At 50.5% G+C, this 16,567-nt stretch overlaps 1 protein-coding gene across 1 annotated transcript; it reads right to left on the reverse strand.

Moving 5' to 3' along the window:
* Positions 1-606: 606 nt before the first annotated feature.
* On the reverse strand, positions 607-14,472 carry LOC129023211 (ret finger protein-like 2). The gene is made up of 5 exons (XM_054469766.2): positions 13,638-14,472; positions 13,329-13,546; positions 4,492-4,637; positions 3,069-3,359; positions 607-1,525 (listed from the first exon to the last, which is right to left on the reverse strand). Exons 2-5 carry the CDS (start codon positions 13,445-13,447, stop codon positions 912-914), a joined length of 1,170 nt encoding a protein of 389 aa, XP_054325741.2. The 5' UTR covers positions 13,448-13,546; positions 13,638-14,472; the 3' UTR covers positions 607-911.
* Positions 14,473-16,567: the final 2,095 nt, after the last annotated feature.

The following is a 16,567-nucleotide window of genomic DNA, read 5'->3' on the forward strand; positions in this document are numbered from 1 at the left end:
CAGCAAAGAGAACCATGTTCGTCTCCACCTTCTCAATGGCCCTGCTGGGTAGAACGCCAGATTCCTCTCTGGATGTCCCCCTGGGTGCTGTCCCAAGACTAAGCCCTCTCATTACTGCCTTGTAAGATATTACAGAAAACTGACAGGACAAAAATAAGGAAACAGGAGGATAATACAGCTAATGTTGACCCACCCACAATCAAATAACTATCTTTTTTTTTTTTTTTTTTTTTTTTTTTTGAGACAGAGTCTCGCTTTATCACCCTGGCTGGAGTGCGATGGCACGATCTCTGCTCACTGCAATCTCTCTGCCTCCCGGGTTGAAGCAATTCTCCTGCCTTAGCCTCCCGAGTAGTTGGGATTACAGGCACCCATCATGCCCAGCTAATTTTTCCATCTGGGTGCAGTGGCTCACGCCTGTAATCCTGGCACTGTGGGAGGCTGAGGCGGGTGAATCATAAGGTCAAGAGTTCGAGACCAGCCTGGCCAACATAGTGAAACCCTGTCTCTACTAAAAATACAAAAAATTAGCTGGGGTTAGTGGTGGGTGCCTGTAATCCCAGCTACTTAGGAGGCTGAGGAAAGAAAGTCACATAATCCATTAGGTGATATTCCAATGTTTATTTAACTCATAACTTCTATAATACATTAATTTGAACTTACAGAAATAAAAAAGTAAAGCATTTGGAAATTGATCCCAGAATACAAGACATTTCTATAGGAAACAAGATGTGAACCATAAGACTCAATGAGTTTGATGGTGGCAATAATTAATACTTAGGACTCAATTTATAATCTAATCAAATTGGATTAAGTATAATCAAGAAATATCCCATATTTTTCTCCTGTGACTTTGTATAATGCTTTTACCAAGTAGAGAGTTCCTAAGTCTACCCATCCAAGTAATTTTCTTAGCCTGTTTTTTGTTTTTTTGCAGTGGGGGTTTGTTTGGCCTCCCCAGGATGGACTGGAGCATCAGTAGTGCCTGAGTTCATCACAGGACAGATGCTCAAGACACCCTGATCACCATTAGGTGGAACTGAAGGAGCCAAAAGCGGGCGCAGTGGCTCCTCAGCAGAGACGCTCCTGAATGTATAGACATGGGAACCACCTTCAGCATCAAAAAAAGAAACGTTCTGCATGCCCGTATCCAGAAAAATCCCCACTCGCTGTAACTTGCGGTCTACGAAGAGGAAAGTCAGCGGCTCCGTGTTGGCAGAGAGGCAGCTTCCATCCCTCAAACTCACAGTCCAGAATCCACGCTCTGTGGTCAGCTGGATCCTCCCTTTGCGGTGAACAGATTCTCTGCAGACTCCCAGGTCCCATTCTGTGCTTGTTCCCACGTCCACCTCCCAGTAGTGGCGGCCACAGGTAAAGCGAGGGGAGCCCAGGACACAAATGGACACGTCAAATCTCTCAGCAAGGTCTTGCCGATTCTGTCTGATGCGCCCACTTTGGACGCTCCTGAGATCGTCAGAAATGAGGAGGAAGTCGTTGGCTGTGTCGGCATCCAAGGTCATATCCACTGTGAAAAGGAAAAAAGTTGCTCAGCAAATGGACAGAAGCCAACCCCATGCCTCTCCTCTACTTCAAAGGCCCAAATATCTCTTGACTTTAGTTTCCTTAATTCTCTTCTTCCCCCAAAATCCAAACTTCATGAGGTAACTTCCCTGACTAGTTCAAATTCTCATAGGTATGCTTTGTGGCAATACCCGACTCTTATTCACAGTAGCAATTATTTTACTTTATGTCACGTGTTTGCTTCATCGGACTTTTCTTCATTTAGGGTGGAGGGTCTCTGAAGGCAGACACCATGCCCCCTTTCTACCACCTTGATGGGTGAACAAATAAATGGTAAGACAATGCAAGTGGTCGATATTAAATGATGTTTGTTTCCACATTTTTTTGCTTCAATTTAAATAGTATCTAGAGCATGATTCCAGGCCTTTGTTTTCCATGTCTGTCAACAAATTAATTGTGCACAGTTCTGACAGCAGATGGGATATATTTGCAGCTGACAATGTGATGACAGAGGAAGGAGGCAATGTGATCTGGCCTAGAGAAAATTAATTGTCCAGAACATTCTGAAAAAAAAAATCTACAGAACGTATGATCCTTTAAGTCAAAAAACGGATATGATCACCAATATAGATTTTATAGACTACAGTAAGACTTGAAGAGATTGATTGCTGTTTGATGGTGAATTAGGGAATGAAATGAATGGACATGGATAAGGAAGGAGGAAGAGGGTTCCAAACATGACTTGGGCAGGGTGAATCTGTCCTCTATATTTCGGCTGAGACACAGTCAGGTATGGGTAGGTGGATGAGTAGAGATCATGGGTGTCAGGGCAGAAGCTACCAGTGTTGGGGACATCATAGGGGCCCACCACCATTTATAGGTGTAATTCTGTGCCCAGGCTGACCATAACCTCTTCATGTAAATGTCCCTTTTCTCCAGAGTTATGGAGAGTGATAGTATTTTCTGTAGCCAGGACCACTGTTGAAGCCCGTGGCGCATGGATGAGGAGACCACTGTCTGAAACTCTCCCCACACTGACAAAAACAAACACCATAGGTGCTCCATTCCAATCTCTTCCCAACCCTGGGGTGAGGTCGTTTGTACATTGGGTGCCAATATTCACCGTGCATTAGAATTACCAGGCCCATTTTAATGTCAGAGTCCTGGGAACCTTTGCTAGAGAGAAATTCAAATTCAGTTGATCTATGTTTTTGCTACTCAGCAAAATCCCCAAGCCAGCGGGATCAATCCTGAGACTTCCCAGTTCAGCATCTGCATTTTAACAAGATCCCCAGGTAATCTGAGCACACTAAGTTTAGAGAATCCCTTGTCTAACCCATGACATAGACATCGGGTTTTTGTTTGTTTCTGTTTTTGACATCACCAGGTGTTTCTATGTGTTGTCAGGGCTGAGAATCTGATGAAGAAGCATCTCAATTTTAGGTGCCAGACAGCAGCTAATCCCCATATGGAATGAGGGGCCAGTTGCACAAATGATTTTTCTTGGTCTGTTCCTGGGAAGGGGGCAGGGTATACAGATTCCTTACCTTGGAACTTCCGCATCCTTGGGTTCATCTGCAGAATCTTCTTCAGCTTGGGCTCCAGTTCCTTGATGTGGGAAACCAGCCTCTCTAGCTTTCGATTGGGCCTGAGGTTGTTCCTCTGAGAGACCGTGGAACAGCAACAGCAAAGTAGATCCTCCCCATGGGGCTCCTTCTGCAGTGAATTGATGCATTTGAGGCAGACGGCGCATCCACACTCCAGGGACGTTGGTTTCTCTAGATAGTCTGAGCAGACGGGACAGCTGCTTGCTTCTTGGAAGAGTGCAGCCATGTCCACTGCCAGGGGAAAAGTACACAAGGGAAGAAAATTTCCGTGAGGTGAAAGCCTGTTAGTTGTGACAAGTGACAACCTTTTCATTCATAGAGGTATTGTGTTCCAGCTTTGTCACTCCAAGAACAAGACCATGAGTACAAACACTCAAGCACATCCCCCCACCCCCCATCTTCAGAGATTTGAAGTTCTATTGGGAAAGAAAGTCACGAATCATCACTGTGTTCTGAGCGGAGGTGGAGGAAGGGTCCATTCTCCTGGTGACCCAGCAGCTGAGCCTGAGCCAGTGACATGGCAGCACCCATGTGAGGAAAAGCAAGCTGGGGTCATTTCACCTCCTCCTGGGGAGCCCGAGCAAGAGATTGATTGATGAACATAAGAATTATGGGCTGGGAGGTCGGGCCCGGTGGCTCATGCCTGTAATCCCAGCACTTTAGGAGGCTAAGGTGAGTGGATCATCTGAGGTCATCAAAAGTTCGAGACCAGCCTGATGGGTGAAACCCCATCTCTACTGAAAATACAAAAGAAGTAGCCAAGCGTGGTGGCACACGCCTGTAATCCCAGAGACTTGGGAGGTTGAGGCAGGAGAATTGCTTGAACCTGGGAGGCAGAGGATGCAGTGAGCCAAGATCCTACTATTGCACTGCGGCCTGGGCAACAGAGTGAGACACTATCTCAAAAAAAAAAAAAAAAAAAGAGGGGCTGGATGCAGTAGCTCACATCTGTAATCCCAGCAATTTGCGAGGCCAAGGCTGGAAGATCCCTTGAGCCGAAGAGTTTGAGACCAGCCTGGGCAACTCAGGAAGACCCCGTCTCTACAAATAATAGAAAAATTAGCAGTGAGCAGAGATCATACCAGGTCACTCCAACCTGGACAACAGAGTTAAGCCTCTGCCTCACCGAAAAAAAAAAAAAAAAAAATCACATCCTTCTCCAGCCTTGGAAATGAATACCAAATTGACTGCCACCACTCCTAGACTGGGGGTCCAGGGTGACTGGTTTTCAACTCTGAGGCAGCACTCAGATGGCCTTTGTTGAATTCATTAATTACGAATTTCTCTCATTCATCCCCCCAAGTCATAATCCCCATTTCTAGAAATCTAAGGAGGAAAAACACACACACAGGCATAGGCTCACCTCTTCTGCTGGAAGCTCCTCTGTCCTGCAGCTGCTTCCACTGGGAGCTCAGGTCTTGTGGGGAAGGGGCACACGACGGCCTTTTATTGGTGAGATTCCCACCTCCCACTGGGTCACGCCCTTCCACACCCTCTAACCTAATGAGGCTTTGATTTAATTATAACAGGGAATTAGGTTTTTACTGGTGATATTTCTCCAGTTAATGGTAACTTCAGTAAATCCTTCATCCTGACAGTGTATTTTTCTTTCATATGAAGGTAAGATTAAATTGCCTTTAGATTAAATTAGGCTTAATGTACTAACTTCAAAAGCTTATTTTAGAGATGTTTCCATCAGTTGTCAGTAAAGATAATTCCTGTAATATGTTGTAGGCTTCAAGCTTTGCTTGGAAACCTAAAGTATTAAGTATGATTGGATTTGCAGTTTTACAAAATGGTTTAAATTCATATACATCGGACTCAAAGGTAATTGAGGAAATTCGAGGTAATTTTTACTTATTTTCATTGGTTTATTTCTGGTTTTGAAAAAATTTCATAATTCATAGGAAAAAAATTGAATAATTAGTATTTTGACAAGTGACCATTAAACTTCTTGGGCCTTGAGTACTTCACAGAGTGTTAAGATAAAAGTCACAATTAAAAAAAAAAGATGATTTTCTTGTGAAACCTGTGTTCTTAAATAAAAATTGTTACCCGTGAAGTGAGTTGTGCTTTCTTCCATTTGAATCAACCCCGAATCTCTTCATTTTCATGCCTTTCTGTGTAGTGGGATCTTTACTGCTTTGTTTTCGAATTTCAAATAATTTGAATATAATCTTGTCATTTTCCCTATCCCCTTTGGCACATGTTAAAGGAATTTTCTCTTTTTGCATAATTAAAAATAAAGACCTAATTTTGGTCAGCTTTAAGTATGATTCCTCATGGGATTAGAGGACTCTGAGACACTCAGGTCTTGTTTTGGTTTACTTTTTTTTCCTCTTTACTTTCAGTTGACATGGAATAATTGTACATATTTATGGCACACAGTAATATTTTGATACATGCATAATGTGTGTAATAATCAAGTCGGGATAATTAGCACACTCTAAACATTTCTTTTTTTTCTTTTTTTTTTTTTTTTTGAGACAGAGTCTTGCTCTGTCAGCCAGGCTGGAGTGCAGTGGCACAAACTTGGATCACTGCAACATCTAGCTCCTGGGCTCAAGCAATTCTCCTGCCTCAGCCTCCTGAGTAGCTGGGATTACAGGCATGTGCCACCATGCCTGGCTAATTATTATTATTTTTTTATATATATATTATATATATATTTTGTATTTTTAGTAGAGACAGGGTTTCACCATTTTGGCCAGGCTGGTCTTGAACTCCTGACTTCAGGTAACCCGCCCGCCTCGGCCTCCCAAAGTGTTGGGATTTACAGGTGTGAGCCACCGTGCCCGGCCAACATTTATTATTTCTTTGTGATGGGAGCCTTCCTAATCCTCTTAGCTTTTTGAAAATATGCAATCATGTGTAAGTGACCATATTTACCCCACAGTTGTGCTAGAGCCCATTTCTCCCCTCTAGCTGTAATTTTATATCCAATTACTGACCTCTCCCCAAGCTCCCCTCCCCCTTACCCTTCCCAGCCTCCACCAAAGCCCATTTCTCCCATCTAGCTGTAATTCTGTATCCAATAACCAACCTCTCCCCAAGCTCCCCTGCCCCTTACCCTCCCAGCCTCTATACCCACAATTCTATGCTCTGCTTCTGTGAGCTCAGCATTTTTCATTTAGCTCCCATATGGGAGTGAGAACACGCGGTATTTATCTTTCCAGACCTGATTTATTTGCTTAACATAATGTCCTCCAGGCTGAGACTCAGGTCTTGACCCAGAGAACTGATGAATCTGCAGGTGTCATGGAAATGGCCAGGTTAGTGATTAATTTGTACTTAATTCATAAAATAACAGCTTTGTTTTCAAATTTCAAATAACTTGAATATAATCTATTTCCCCCTCCTAAAGTGTATCACATATTAAATGAAGATTTGTTTTCTTTGTATGTATATTTTTAAAAGACCTACATTTAGGTCTATTAAAAAATGATGTACAGTGGGACGAGATCACTCCTCGGGCTTCAGTGTCTGAGCAAGAAAACAAGGCTTGGGAGACAGTGTGTAGGGAGCCAGGTTAACTTTACGTGATTGGAATGAATTGGATCCGGTCATAAAGCAATCATTTGGGGTTTGCTCTTTGCTGGATTCTGGGTCACTCCACATCCACATGTAAAGACAGAGTTCAGCCCTGGTGTATCCTCTGGTGAGAAAAACTTTCTGCCAAAACCAGGCTGGATACAATGTAAAGAGTGTGAGAATGACTTATGAAAAGAGCCAAATTCACAAGATGATCCTTTCAGCTTCTCCAGGGAAGAAGGAACAGACAGACAGCGAGATAGATTTGCAGAAGAGATGTGATGTCAATGAGACAGTAGCACGGTGCAGGGTGAGGCAGCCAGGGCACAGAGAGGCAGCAAAAGCCACTCAGGTGTGGGAGGGACACGGAGCCACGGCCCATAAAACCCAAAGGACAACTGTAACAATACTTTTTAGTATTTAAAATGCAATTTCTTCTTAATCTACTTAATTGACATTCATGGTTTGAGATGTTCCATATTTTTCTGCTGTAACTTTGTTCCATTATGTTGTAGCAAGCAGAAAAGTTTCTAGCATTGAGCATAAAGTGATTGTCTAAATGGTTTTGTGGCTAAAAGTTTATTTGCCCTGCTCAGGAGAAACTGTAGATTTGTCAATGCCAAGATTAATCACAGGACAGATAGGAAGCCTTGGTCATCGATAATTGAATCTGCAAGAGCATAAAATGGGCACCGTGGCTCTGCAGCAGAAATCTTAGCGAATGTAAAGATATGGGTCCCATCATTAATGTTATAAAAGGAAATCATTCTCATACCCATATCCAGGAAAATGCCTACCCTGCACAGCCCCGGACTCACCCAGAGGGTGGTTAAAGGCACAGTGCTGGCTGCAAAGAGCTTTTCTTTCCTCACACCCACAGTCCAGAAGCCAAGTTCTTTTTTTTTTTTCTTTTTTTTTACTTCATTTTTTTTTTTTTATTATTATACTTTGAAGTTCTAGAGTACATGTGCACAACGTGCAGGTTTGTTACATATGTATACATGTGCCATGTTGGAGTGCTGTGCCTGTTAACTCGTCATTTACATTAGGTATATCTCCTAATGCTATCCCTCCCCTGTCCCCCCATCTCACGACAGGCCCCAGTGTATGATGTTCCCCACCCTGTGTCCAAGTGTTCTCATTGTTCAAATCCCACCTACGAGTGAGAACATGCAGTGTTTGGTTTTCTGTCCTTGTGTTAGTTTGCTCAGAATGATGGTTTCTAACTTCATCCATGTCCCTACAAAGGACATGAACTCATCCTTTTTTATGGTTGCATAGTATTCCATGGTGCATATGTACCACATTTTCTTAATCCAGTCTATCATTGATGGGCATTTGGGTTGGAAGCGGGATTTAGAGATCACACTCCAGCTGCTACTCACACAGTCCTTTTGAGTCAGACACTCCAAACACACCAAAAATGGACATGAGACCCTGAGAGTGTGATAGGGGCTTGTTTCCAACTTCTCCCTGGAGGTTGAGGCTGGACTTTCTTACTAGCACCTGGTGAGACCCATCCCAAACTAAGACAACACCAGGGAGGATGGAAGGGAGACCCCTGGAGTTGTGGTTGTGGTCAGATTGGACGTTCCCATGGCTGCTGACTCTGGGCCAAGCTGCCCCTTCTCTGGGGCATTGGGGACACCTGAGGATGCCTCCCTGCTCTTGCTTTGTGGTCACACCAAGAGATCAGGGTTACTACAACCCTATAGTGTAGAGAATCCCTGTCCCCTTTCATGCCACTTCCCTCCTTAGGGAAGCAAATGCCCTCCAAAGAGTTCATTCCCCCGATTCCTGGGCCACAGTCAAAGGCAAAACCTGATCCAGACACGAACTTCCTTGGCCTCTGCATTTCCAGATGTCCTGTCATTGCATGCATGGGGTCAACTGTCCCATCTCAGCTTGAGAAGGGCAGGCAGGTACGTGTGGACTCTCTGCTGAGCAAATGCGCACCGGGGTCAGAGGTTTGGCTTTCCTGAATCACGGCTGCAAGTGGGGGCTGGGGAGGGGGGCGTAGGGGGTCCTAGGGAGTAGATTTTCTGTGAGCCTGTGTCACAGTGTGGGGTGTTTCATGGAGGACCTGGCTGACTGTCCTAGGTGAGTCTCTTCTTCCCTCTCCTTCCCTGCTCTCCCTAAGGTACTGAGAAATTTTCTATTTTTCTTCTTTTCTGTATCTCATGTTGGCTTGTGGTGAGGATTTCTCAAGGGAGAAAGACCCTGGAGGAGCCCAGGCCCTGGGCAAAGATCTCTCCCCTCCCTGTTCAGTTCCCTGCCTGCCTCAGTGGGTCACCGTGACCCCTTCACCTCTGACCTCAGAGGTATGGCACTAGGCCGGATGACCTATGGGTGTTCATCTGTCTGTCCATCTGTCTGTCAGGGCCAGGTTGCTTCCCTAAAACTTGCTCTGTTCTGTCCTCGCCCATCTGGGCTTCTGTCTGCCTAATGAGCTTTATGCAGGGGAAACTGAGGCCTCATCCCATGTAGAAGACAGAATGAGATGCTTGAGGGAGTGACCACCTGCAAGACTTTAGAAGGACTTGGAACCCTCAAAGCCGAGACTGGGGAAGAAAAGTCAGAGTCTCAGGGCCTAGTCCTTTGGGCTGTGGGACTCCAGATCCAGGCTAGGAACAAGGTAGGAGGTGCAGGGCCCTCTCCAGGTTTCCATGGGCTCCCAGGGAGAGAGCTCTGTGCTGGCCTGGGACTCAGAAAGCCCAGTCAGGAGAGAGAGGAAGGCTGTGGACATGAAGCAGCCGGGCAAAGGGTCACAGAAGGACAAGCTGTTCGGGGAGGTGGATGCTGAGTCTCTGTGGGAGGCACCCCTAGAACCAAGAACTCCTGAATTCAAATCTGACAGGCAGATCCCAAGGCAGAAAAGCTGTAGATCAGCCCTAAACACAGAGGGTCTCTAACACGGACTCCACAGACAGAGAACCCTGGACAGACAGTGGGACTTGGGTGAGCAAAGGCCCTGACCCCACTGCAGAGGCTCAGGAGAGACCGATCTGGGAACAAACAGAGCGTTTAGGTGAGAGACTCACTCTCCCCCAACCCAGAGCAGCTGTGTCAGGTGAGAAAAGTCCCCAGACTGAATTTAACGGGAGGCTCACAGAGCTCAGAGAACACAGCCAGAGCTGGACTGCGTCAGGATGATGCATGGCAGGCAACGGCAGGCGGTTGAGGGTCTGTTGTCTGTACAAAAGCCCAAGGCCTAGAAAGGATTTCTGAACAGGCAATGGGCAGGGGACAGGCTCGGAGGTTCCCTGAATGACAGAGATTTGTTTTAGGAACATTGTGTGACACTCTTCTGAGACACTGTGGACCATGTCTGAGGGGTCCTGCACTGGCACTGGGGGGGCCTAACCCCTCTTCACACACTGAGGTCAGGGGCTCCCAGGTACACAACAGGATGCTGACCTCCTGCCTCTCACCCACCCCACAGGCCAGCCCAAGGCCACCCCCTTGGTCACTCTGTTCCTGTCCGCCTCTGAGAAGCTCCAAGCCAAAAGGCCACACTGCTGTGTCTCATGAGTGGCTTCTACCCAGGAGCCGTGACGGTGGCTTGGAAGGCAAACAGCACCCGTCACCCAGGGTATGGAAGTCACCAAGGCCTCCAAACAGAGCAACAAGTACACAGCCAGAAGCGACCTGAGCCTGACACCCGACCAGTGGAGGTCCCGCAGCAGCTACAGCTGTAAGGTCACACACAAGAGAGCACTGTGGAGAAGACAGAGGCCCCTGAAGAATGTTCTTAGGCCCCTGACCCTCGCCCCACCCATGGGGGCCTGGAGCTGCAGGATCCCAGAGCAGGGATCCCCTCCCACCCCAAATCATCCAGCCCTTCTCCCTGTACCAGTAAACCCTTAATAAATATCCTCATTGCCAATCAGAAATCCTGCTCCTCTCTTCATTTCTTAGCTAACATATAATTTGATACTCACTCTGGGTTCTTAGTGTGTGTAAGGGGGGATTCCTGGCACCCAGTGGGATAGTAGCACAGGGGGAGAGACTCCCAGACTCCCAGGGGTGTCTCCTGAGGAAACAGGCCAGCAGGCATTTGGTCATTGAACACCTCTCTACTTTCTCTCCCGCCTCTTCCTCCTTGCAGCTTGGCCCCCAATTGCTGCCTCCTTCCTGGATGAAGCTGTCCATGGCTGAGCCTTCAGACGCACCCTCTGTCCCTACCCTGGTCAAGACTGTCTACCCACCCACCACGGCCTCTGTTTCTTTAGCCTTGAAATCCTACTCTTGGCCTGGAGCTCCCCTGCCCCTGGCCCCTGGAATGTCCTCTTTTCTCTGCCCAGCTCCAGCCCTGAGAGCCGGACTGTCCAGGACACCGTAGCACCGTCAAATTCATGAGGTCTTACATTTGGGGCCCACCTCGATTCTTCACCTTACAGCAGGTTCAGAGGCGTAAAAAAATTGGAAGCCAGGAAGGAAACACACACAAAGGCCGGCAGGTGGCTCAGGATGCTTGTGAAAGACAGTATCTGAGCTCTGCAGGAAGCAGTGCAAGGAGGGTAATAGGTGTTCCCTTCTTTCTTTCTTTTCTTTTTTTTTTTTTGAGACAGAGTCTCACACTGTCGCCCAGGCTGGAGTGCAGTGGTGCGATCTCAGCTCACTGCAAGCTCCGCCTTCCGGGTTCACACCATTCTCCTGCCTCAGCCTCCTGAGTAGCTGGGACTACAGGTGCCCACCACCATGCCCAGCTAATTTTTTGTATTTTTAGTAGAGACGGGGTTTCACCGTATTAGCCAGGATGGTCTTGATCTCCTGACCTCATGATCTGCCTGCCTTGGCCTCCCAAAGTGCTGAGATTACAGGTGTGAGCTACTGTGCCTGACCAGTGTTCCCTTATTTGTATGAGACTATGCAAAGCATTTGGTCAAGGAGAGTTGGTTTTCTCAATGTTGAAGCCAGGCATCTTTTCACAACTAAAAGGGAGGACCTGTCTTAACCAAGGCCTCAGTATTGATGAGATTTGGTCTCTGACACATGCACAGGTGACCTGTGCACCTAGGGCTGCCTGGCAGCTCTAGGACATGGCGATTCTCTCAGGTACTTGGCACAGAAAGTCACTGGCCTTCTTTGGAGAACGCATCATTTATAGAAACACTTCTTTATTGGATCCTGGGTCTCGGGTGGAAAACCAGGTCCCACATCAGGACTTTTTCTGTGAGGCTCCCAGGTTCTGGGGCTCCAGCTGCTCTCTGAGAGGAAGGTGTGGAGACAGAGAACATAGCCCAGCCCCACCCAGCCCCTCTTGCATGGTCCCTGCTCTGTAGGGAGTTAGAAAAGTGGGGGCACCAGCAGCAGTCAGGCCTGTATCACTGTGGGTGGGGCCAGGGAGGGGCCGAGGGGCATCCTGGGTGAGTCTCTCCCACGGCTCCTGTTTGACTTGCCCATGGCTGCTGTCACGAGTGACTCTGCCCGGCCGCCCCGTCTGGGAAGTGAGGAGTGCCTCTGCCCGGCCGCCCCGTCTGGGATGTGAGGAGCGCCTCTGCCCGGCCGCCCCGTCTGGGATGTGAGGAGCGCCTCTGCCCGGCCGCCCCGTCTGGGATGTGAGGAGCGCCTCTGCCCGGCCGCCCCGTCTGGGATGTGAGGAGCGCCTCTGCCCGGCCGCCCATCGTCTGGGATGTGAGGAGCACCTCTGCCCGGCCACCCATCGTCTGGGATGTGAGGAGCACCTCTGCCTGGCCACTGTGCAATCTTCCAAGTGTGAAGTGACAGCCTTTCTGCAGGTGTACCCAACAGCTCTGAAGAGACAGCGACCATCGAGAACGCGCCATGATGAAGATGGCGGTTTTGTCGAAAAGAAAAGGGGGAAATGTGGGGAAAAGAAAGAGAGATCAGATTGTTACTGTGTCTGTGTAGAAAGAAGTAGACATAGGAGACTCCACTTTGTTCTGTACTAAGAAAAATTCTTCTGCCTTGGGATACTGTTAATCTATAACCTTACCCCCAACCCCGTGCTCTCTGAAACATGTGCTGTGTCAACTCAGGGTTAAATGGATTAAGGGCGGTGCAAGATGTGCTTTGTTAAACAGATGCTTGAAGGCAGCATGCTCGTTAAGAGTCATCACCACTCCCTAATCTCAAGTACCCAGGGACACAAACACTGCTATAGGCCGCAGGGACCTCTGCCTAGGAAAACCAGAGACCTTTGTTCACGTGTTTATCTGCTGACCTTCTCTCCACTATTATCTTATGACCCTGCCACATCCGCCTCTCCGAGAAACACCCAAGATTGATCAATAAATACTAAAAAATTAAAGAAAACAACAACACACATTTATTCTCTCCCAGGTATGGAAGTCGGAAGTCCAAAATGAGGCCTGGGCTGCTAAGATCAGGGTGCCAGCAGGGCCGGGCTCCTTCCGGGGGCTCTGAGACAAATCCATTTCCAGAACTTTTCCAGCTTCTAGAGGACGCCCCCAGCTCCTGACCCTTTCCTCTAACTACAAAACCAGAGCTCAGCATCTTTAGATCTCTCTCCTGCTCTTCTTCTCTCCCTCCCTTTCTGTCTTTCTCTTCCTGGACTCCTCCCTCCTTCTCTCTCCCTCCATCCCCACATCTCCTCCTCTCACTGTGACTCTCCTCCTGCCTTCCTCTTTACCTTATAAAGACCCCACCCTGGAGCCATGCGGAAAACCCAGAATTGTCTCTCACCTCAGGCCCCTTATCACCATTGTGTCTGCAAAGTCCCAGTGGCCACACAATACAGCACATAGACAGATCCTGGACTGGGACACCACAGTCTCTGGGAAGCCTAATTCAGCCACCTCCATCGGAGGCAAATCATGGTGCCACAGGCTCTAGCCTCCAGTATGTGGCATGTGGCTCCTTCTCAGGGCACTGGGCATCCGGGCAGACAAAGCCAGAAAATCCTAGAACAGGATGCAGAGTGGTAGCATTAGAGCACCACCTTGTCATGCTGGCCACTGGGTGGCAGGGGCCGGTTTCAGTGAAGGTACTCACACCCACACTTCAAAGTCCAGCCTCTCCTTTCAGCGCAAGCTGGCCAGGAACTGGGGCCTGGAGTGGGGACTGCAGACACCACAGTGCCCGGGCTTCCCACTCCACAGGAACCGCTGCACCCATCCTGGCTGCGCTCCTCGGGAGGCAGGAGCAGCAGAAACTCCAACCCAGGCAGCCCTCCCCACACAAGTGCCTGTTCCCGTTCCTGATGCCTCCACCCACAGGGCCCTGTGGCTTCGTGGTGTCCACTACTGCGTGCCCGGGGGTCCCAGGCGGTCTCTGCAACACAGAGCAAGAACAGGCGGGTCCAGGAAGCACCACGGGGCTGGGGCCCCTGCCGCGCTCAGGAAACGCTGTGCGCCCGCCGCACTAGGGCAAAAACAGGAGGAGGTGGCCGGGAAGAGGAGGACCGCTCCTCTCTTGGAGACCACCGCTGTCACTGACGCCTCCACCGCCCGTCACCAGCAGTGCAGTCCCAGATGGCGCCCCTAACTCGTTCGTGCCTAGTACATGCAGCACCCGATGGTGCTGGCAGCCTGCCCCCTGCCACGGGCAGCGCAGCCCGCGATAACGCCCCAAACCCGCTCTGTGCTGTGGGCAGTGCAGCCACGGATACCGCCCTCAACCAGTCCCCCGCCACAGGAAATGACTCCCGGGATAGCGCCCCAAATCAGCCCCCAGCCTCGGGCAGTGACGCCTGGAGTAGGTCACCCAACCCAACCCCTGCGCGGGCAGTGCAGCACCAGATAGCGCCCCTAAAACGCCCCCCCGCCACCGGCGGTGTAGCCCAGGATAGCGCCACCAACCCGGTACTCGCCGCTGCAGTGCAGCGATAGGGCACCCAATCTGCCACCCACCGCCAGCAGTGCAACCCCGGACAGCGCACCGAACTCACTCCCTGCCGGGCAGTACAACCCCACATAGCATCCAACCCGCCTCCCCACCCAGCCACTGGCAGTCCGCCCCCGATAATGCCCCATACACGTTTCTGGCTGTGGGCAGTGCAGCCCATGGATAGCGCACCCAACCAGCCCCCAGTCATGGGGAGTGATGCCTCGGATAACACACCCAACAAGTTCCCTACCATGGGCGCTGATGTCCCAGGTAGCGCCCCCAATCCGTGCCCCGCGGCGACCAGTGCAGCCATGGATAGCGCCCCCAACAAGCCCCTCCACTGTCCCAGCCGCTGCGGGAAATGACGCCCGGGATAACGCACCCAACCCTCCCCCGCCATGAGCAATGCAACACCCACTACTGCTCCTTACACGCCCCCAACTACAGGCGGTGTAGCCAACGATGGCGCCCCCATCTCCCCCTCGCCTCGGGCAGTGTAGCTCCCGATAGTGCATCCAACCCATCCCCCCTGCCCCGCACCCCCCACTGAGTCAACCACCGCCGGCAGTCCAACCCCAAATAGCGCACCCAACCCACTCCCTGCCAGGCAGCGCAGCCCCCCGATAGCACCCAACCCGCACCCCCACCCCCGCCACTGGCAGTCCGCCCCGATAACGCCCCTAACACGCTCCTGGCTGTGGGCAGTGTAGCCCATAGATAGAGCCTCCAACCAGCCCCCCAGCCAAGGGCAGTGACGCCTCGGATATCACAGGCAACAAGTTCCCCGCCATGGGCACTAATGTCCCAGACAGCGCCCCCAACCCGTACTCCAGCGCGACCAGTGCAGCCACGGATAGCGACCCCAACAAGCCTCCCCGCGGCTGCGGGAAATGACGCCCGATAAAGCACCCAACCTTCCTGCGCTGTAGGCAGTGCAACACCCAATACTGCCCCTAACACGCCTGCCACCACCGGGGTGTAGCCCACGATGGCGCCCTCAATCCGCCCCCCCTCCCACCTCAGGCAGTGCAGCTCCCGATCGATCGTGCATCCAACCTGTCCCCCTCCCCGCCCCCTGCCGCAGGCAGTGCGCCCTGGATAGCTCATCTACCCCGCCACCTTTCTACACTCTGGCTGCAGTCTAGTCTCCCTCACCGCCACCAACTGCAGCGAGCCGAGCCATGCTGCTGCAGGCTTTTAAGCCTCTAGCGTGGGACAGGTGACTCCTCCTCTAATCTGGGCATGGAGCACATGGGCTGGCAGACGCAGAAGTGCCTGGAATGGCAAGACCCCCCCCCCCCCCCCCACCAAACACACACACAAGAGAGAGGTTGTGCAAGTAAGGTTTCTGGACTATATGTTCAGATTGGATGAGAGAAAAACCTCCAGGTCTACTCTGATTGCGCTTTATTTTCATGTTCTGACTGGATGAGAGCAAGTCTTAGGATAACCAATCAGAACATGATAACAAAGTCCAATCAGAGTAGGCCTAGAGGTTTCTCTCATCCGATCAGACTGTGTAGTTCAGAAACTTCATTTGCATTAAACTCAGTATGTAAAGGATGCCAAGAGGGGCGGCTCGCCCTTCCAGGCTCATCTGCGTCGGCATGCGGGGTTTAGAGGAGGAGGAGGAGGAGCCGCTTGCCGCGCATGCCAGAGGCTAGAGTCATCTACCGCGCATGCTGGAGGCTGGAACCTACAGTGGCTCGCTTCGCTGCTGCGGTTGCTGGCCGCGAGGGTGACTACAGCGCAGCCAGAATGGTGAAAAGGTGGCAGAATAGGTTCGTTACCCCAGGCCGTACTGCCTGTGGCGTGGGGGGCAGGTTGGGGGCCCTATCCAGGGTGTCACTGCCCGTGTTGGGGGGCTGGTTGGGTGTGGTATCTCCGGCGTCACTGCCCGCTGAGGGGAGTGGGGTGGGGGCGCTATCCGGGGGTGCGCTGCCTATGGCTGGAGATGGGTTGGGGCGCTATCCCAAGCTGTAATTCCTGCGGCAGTGGGGTGTTTTGGGGGCACTATCTGGGGACGCATTGCCCGCGGCCGAGGGGAGGTGGTGAGTTGGTAGAACTATCGGGTGCTGCAATGCCCTAATGCCCTT

This window comes from Pongo pygmaeus, chromosome 23 (assembly GCF_028885625.2).
Source record: "Pongo pygmaeus isolate AG05252 chromosome 23, NHGRI_mPonPyg2-v2.0_pri, whole genome shotgun sequence".
Lineage (NCBI taxonomy): Eukaryota > Metazoa > Chordata > Mammalia > Primates > Hominidae > Pongo > Pongo pygmaeus.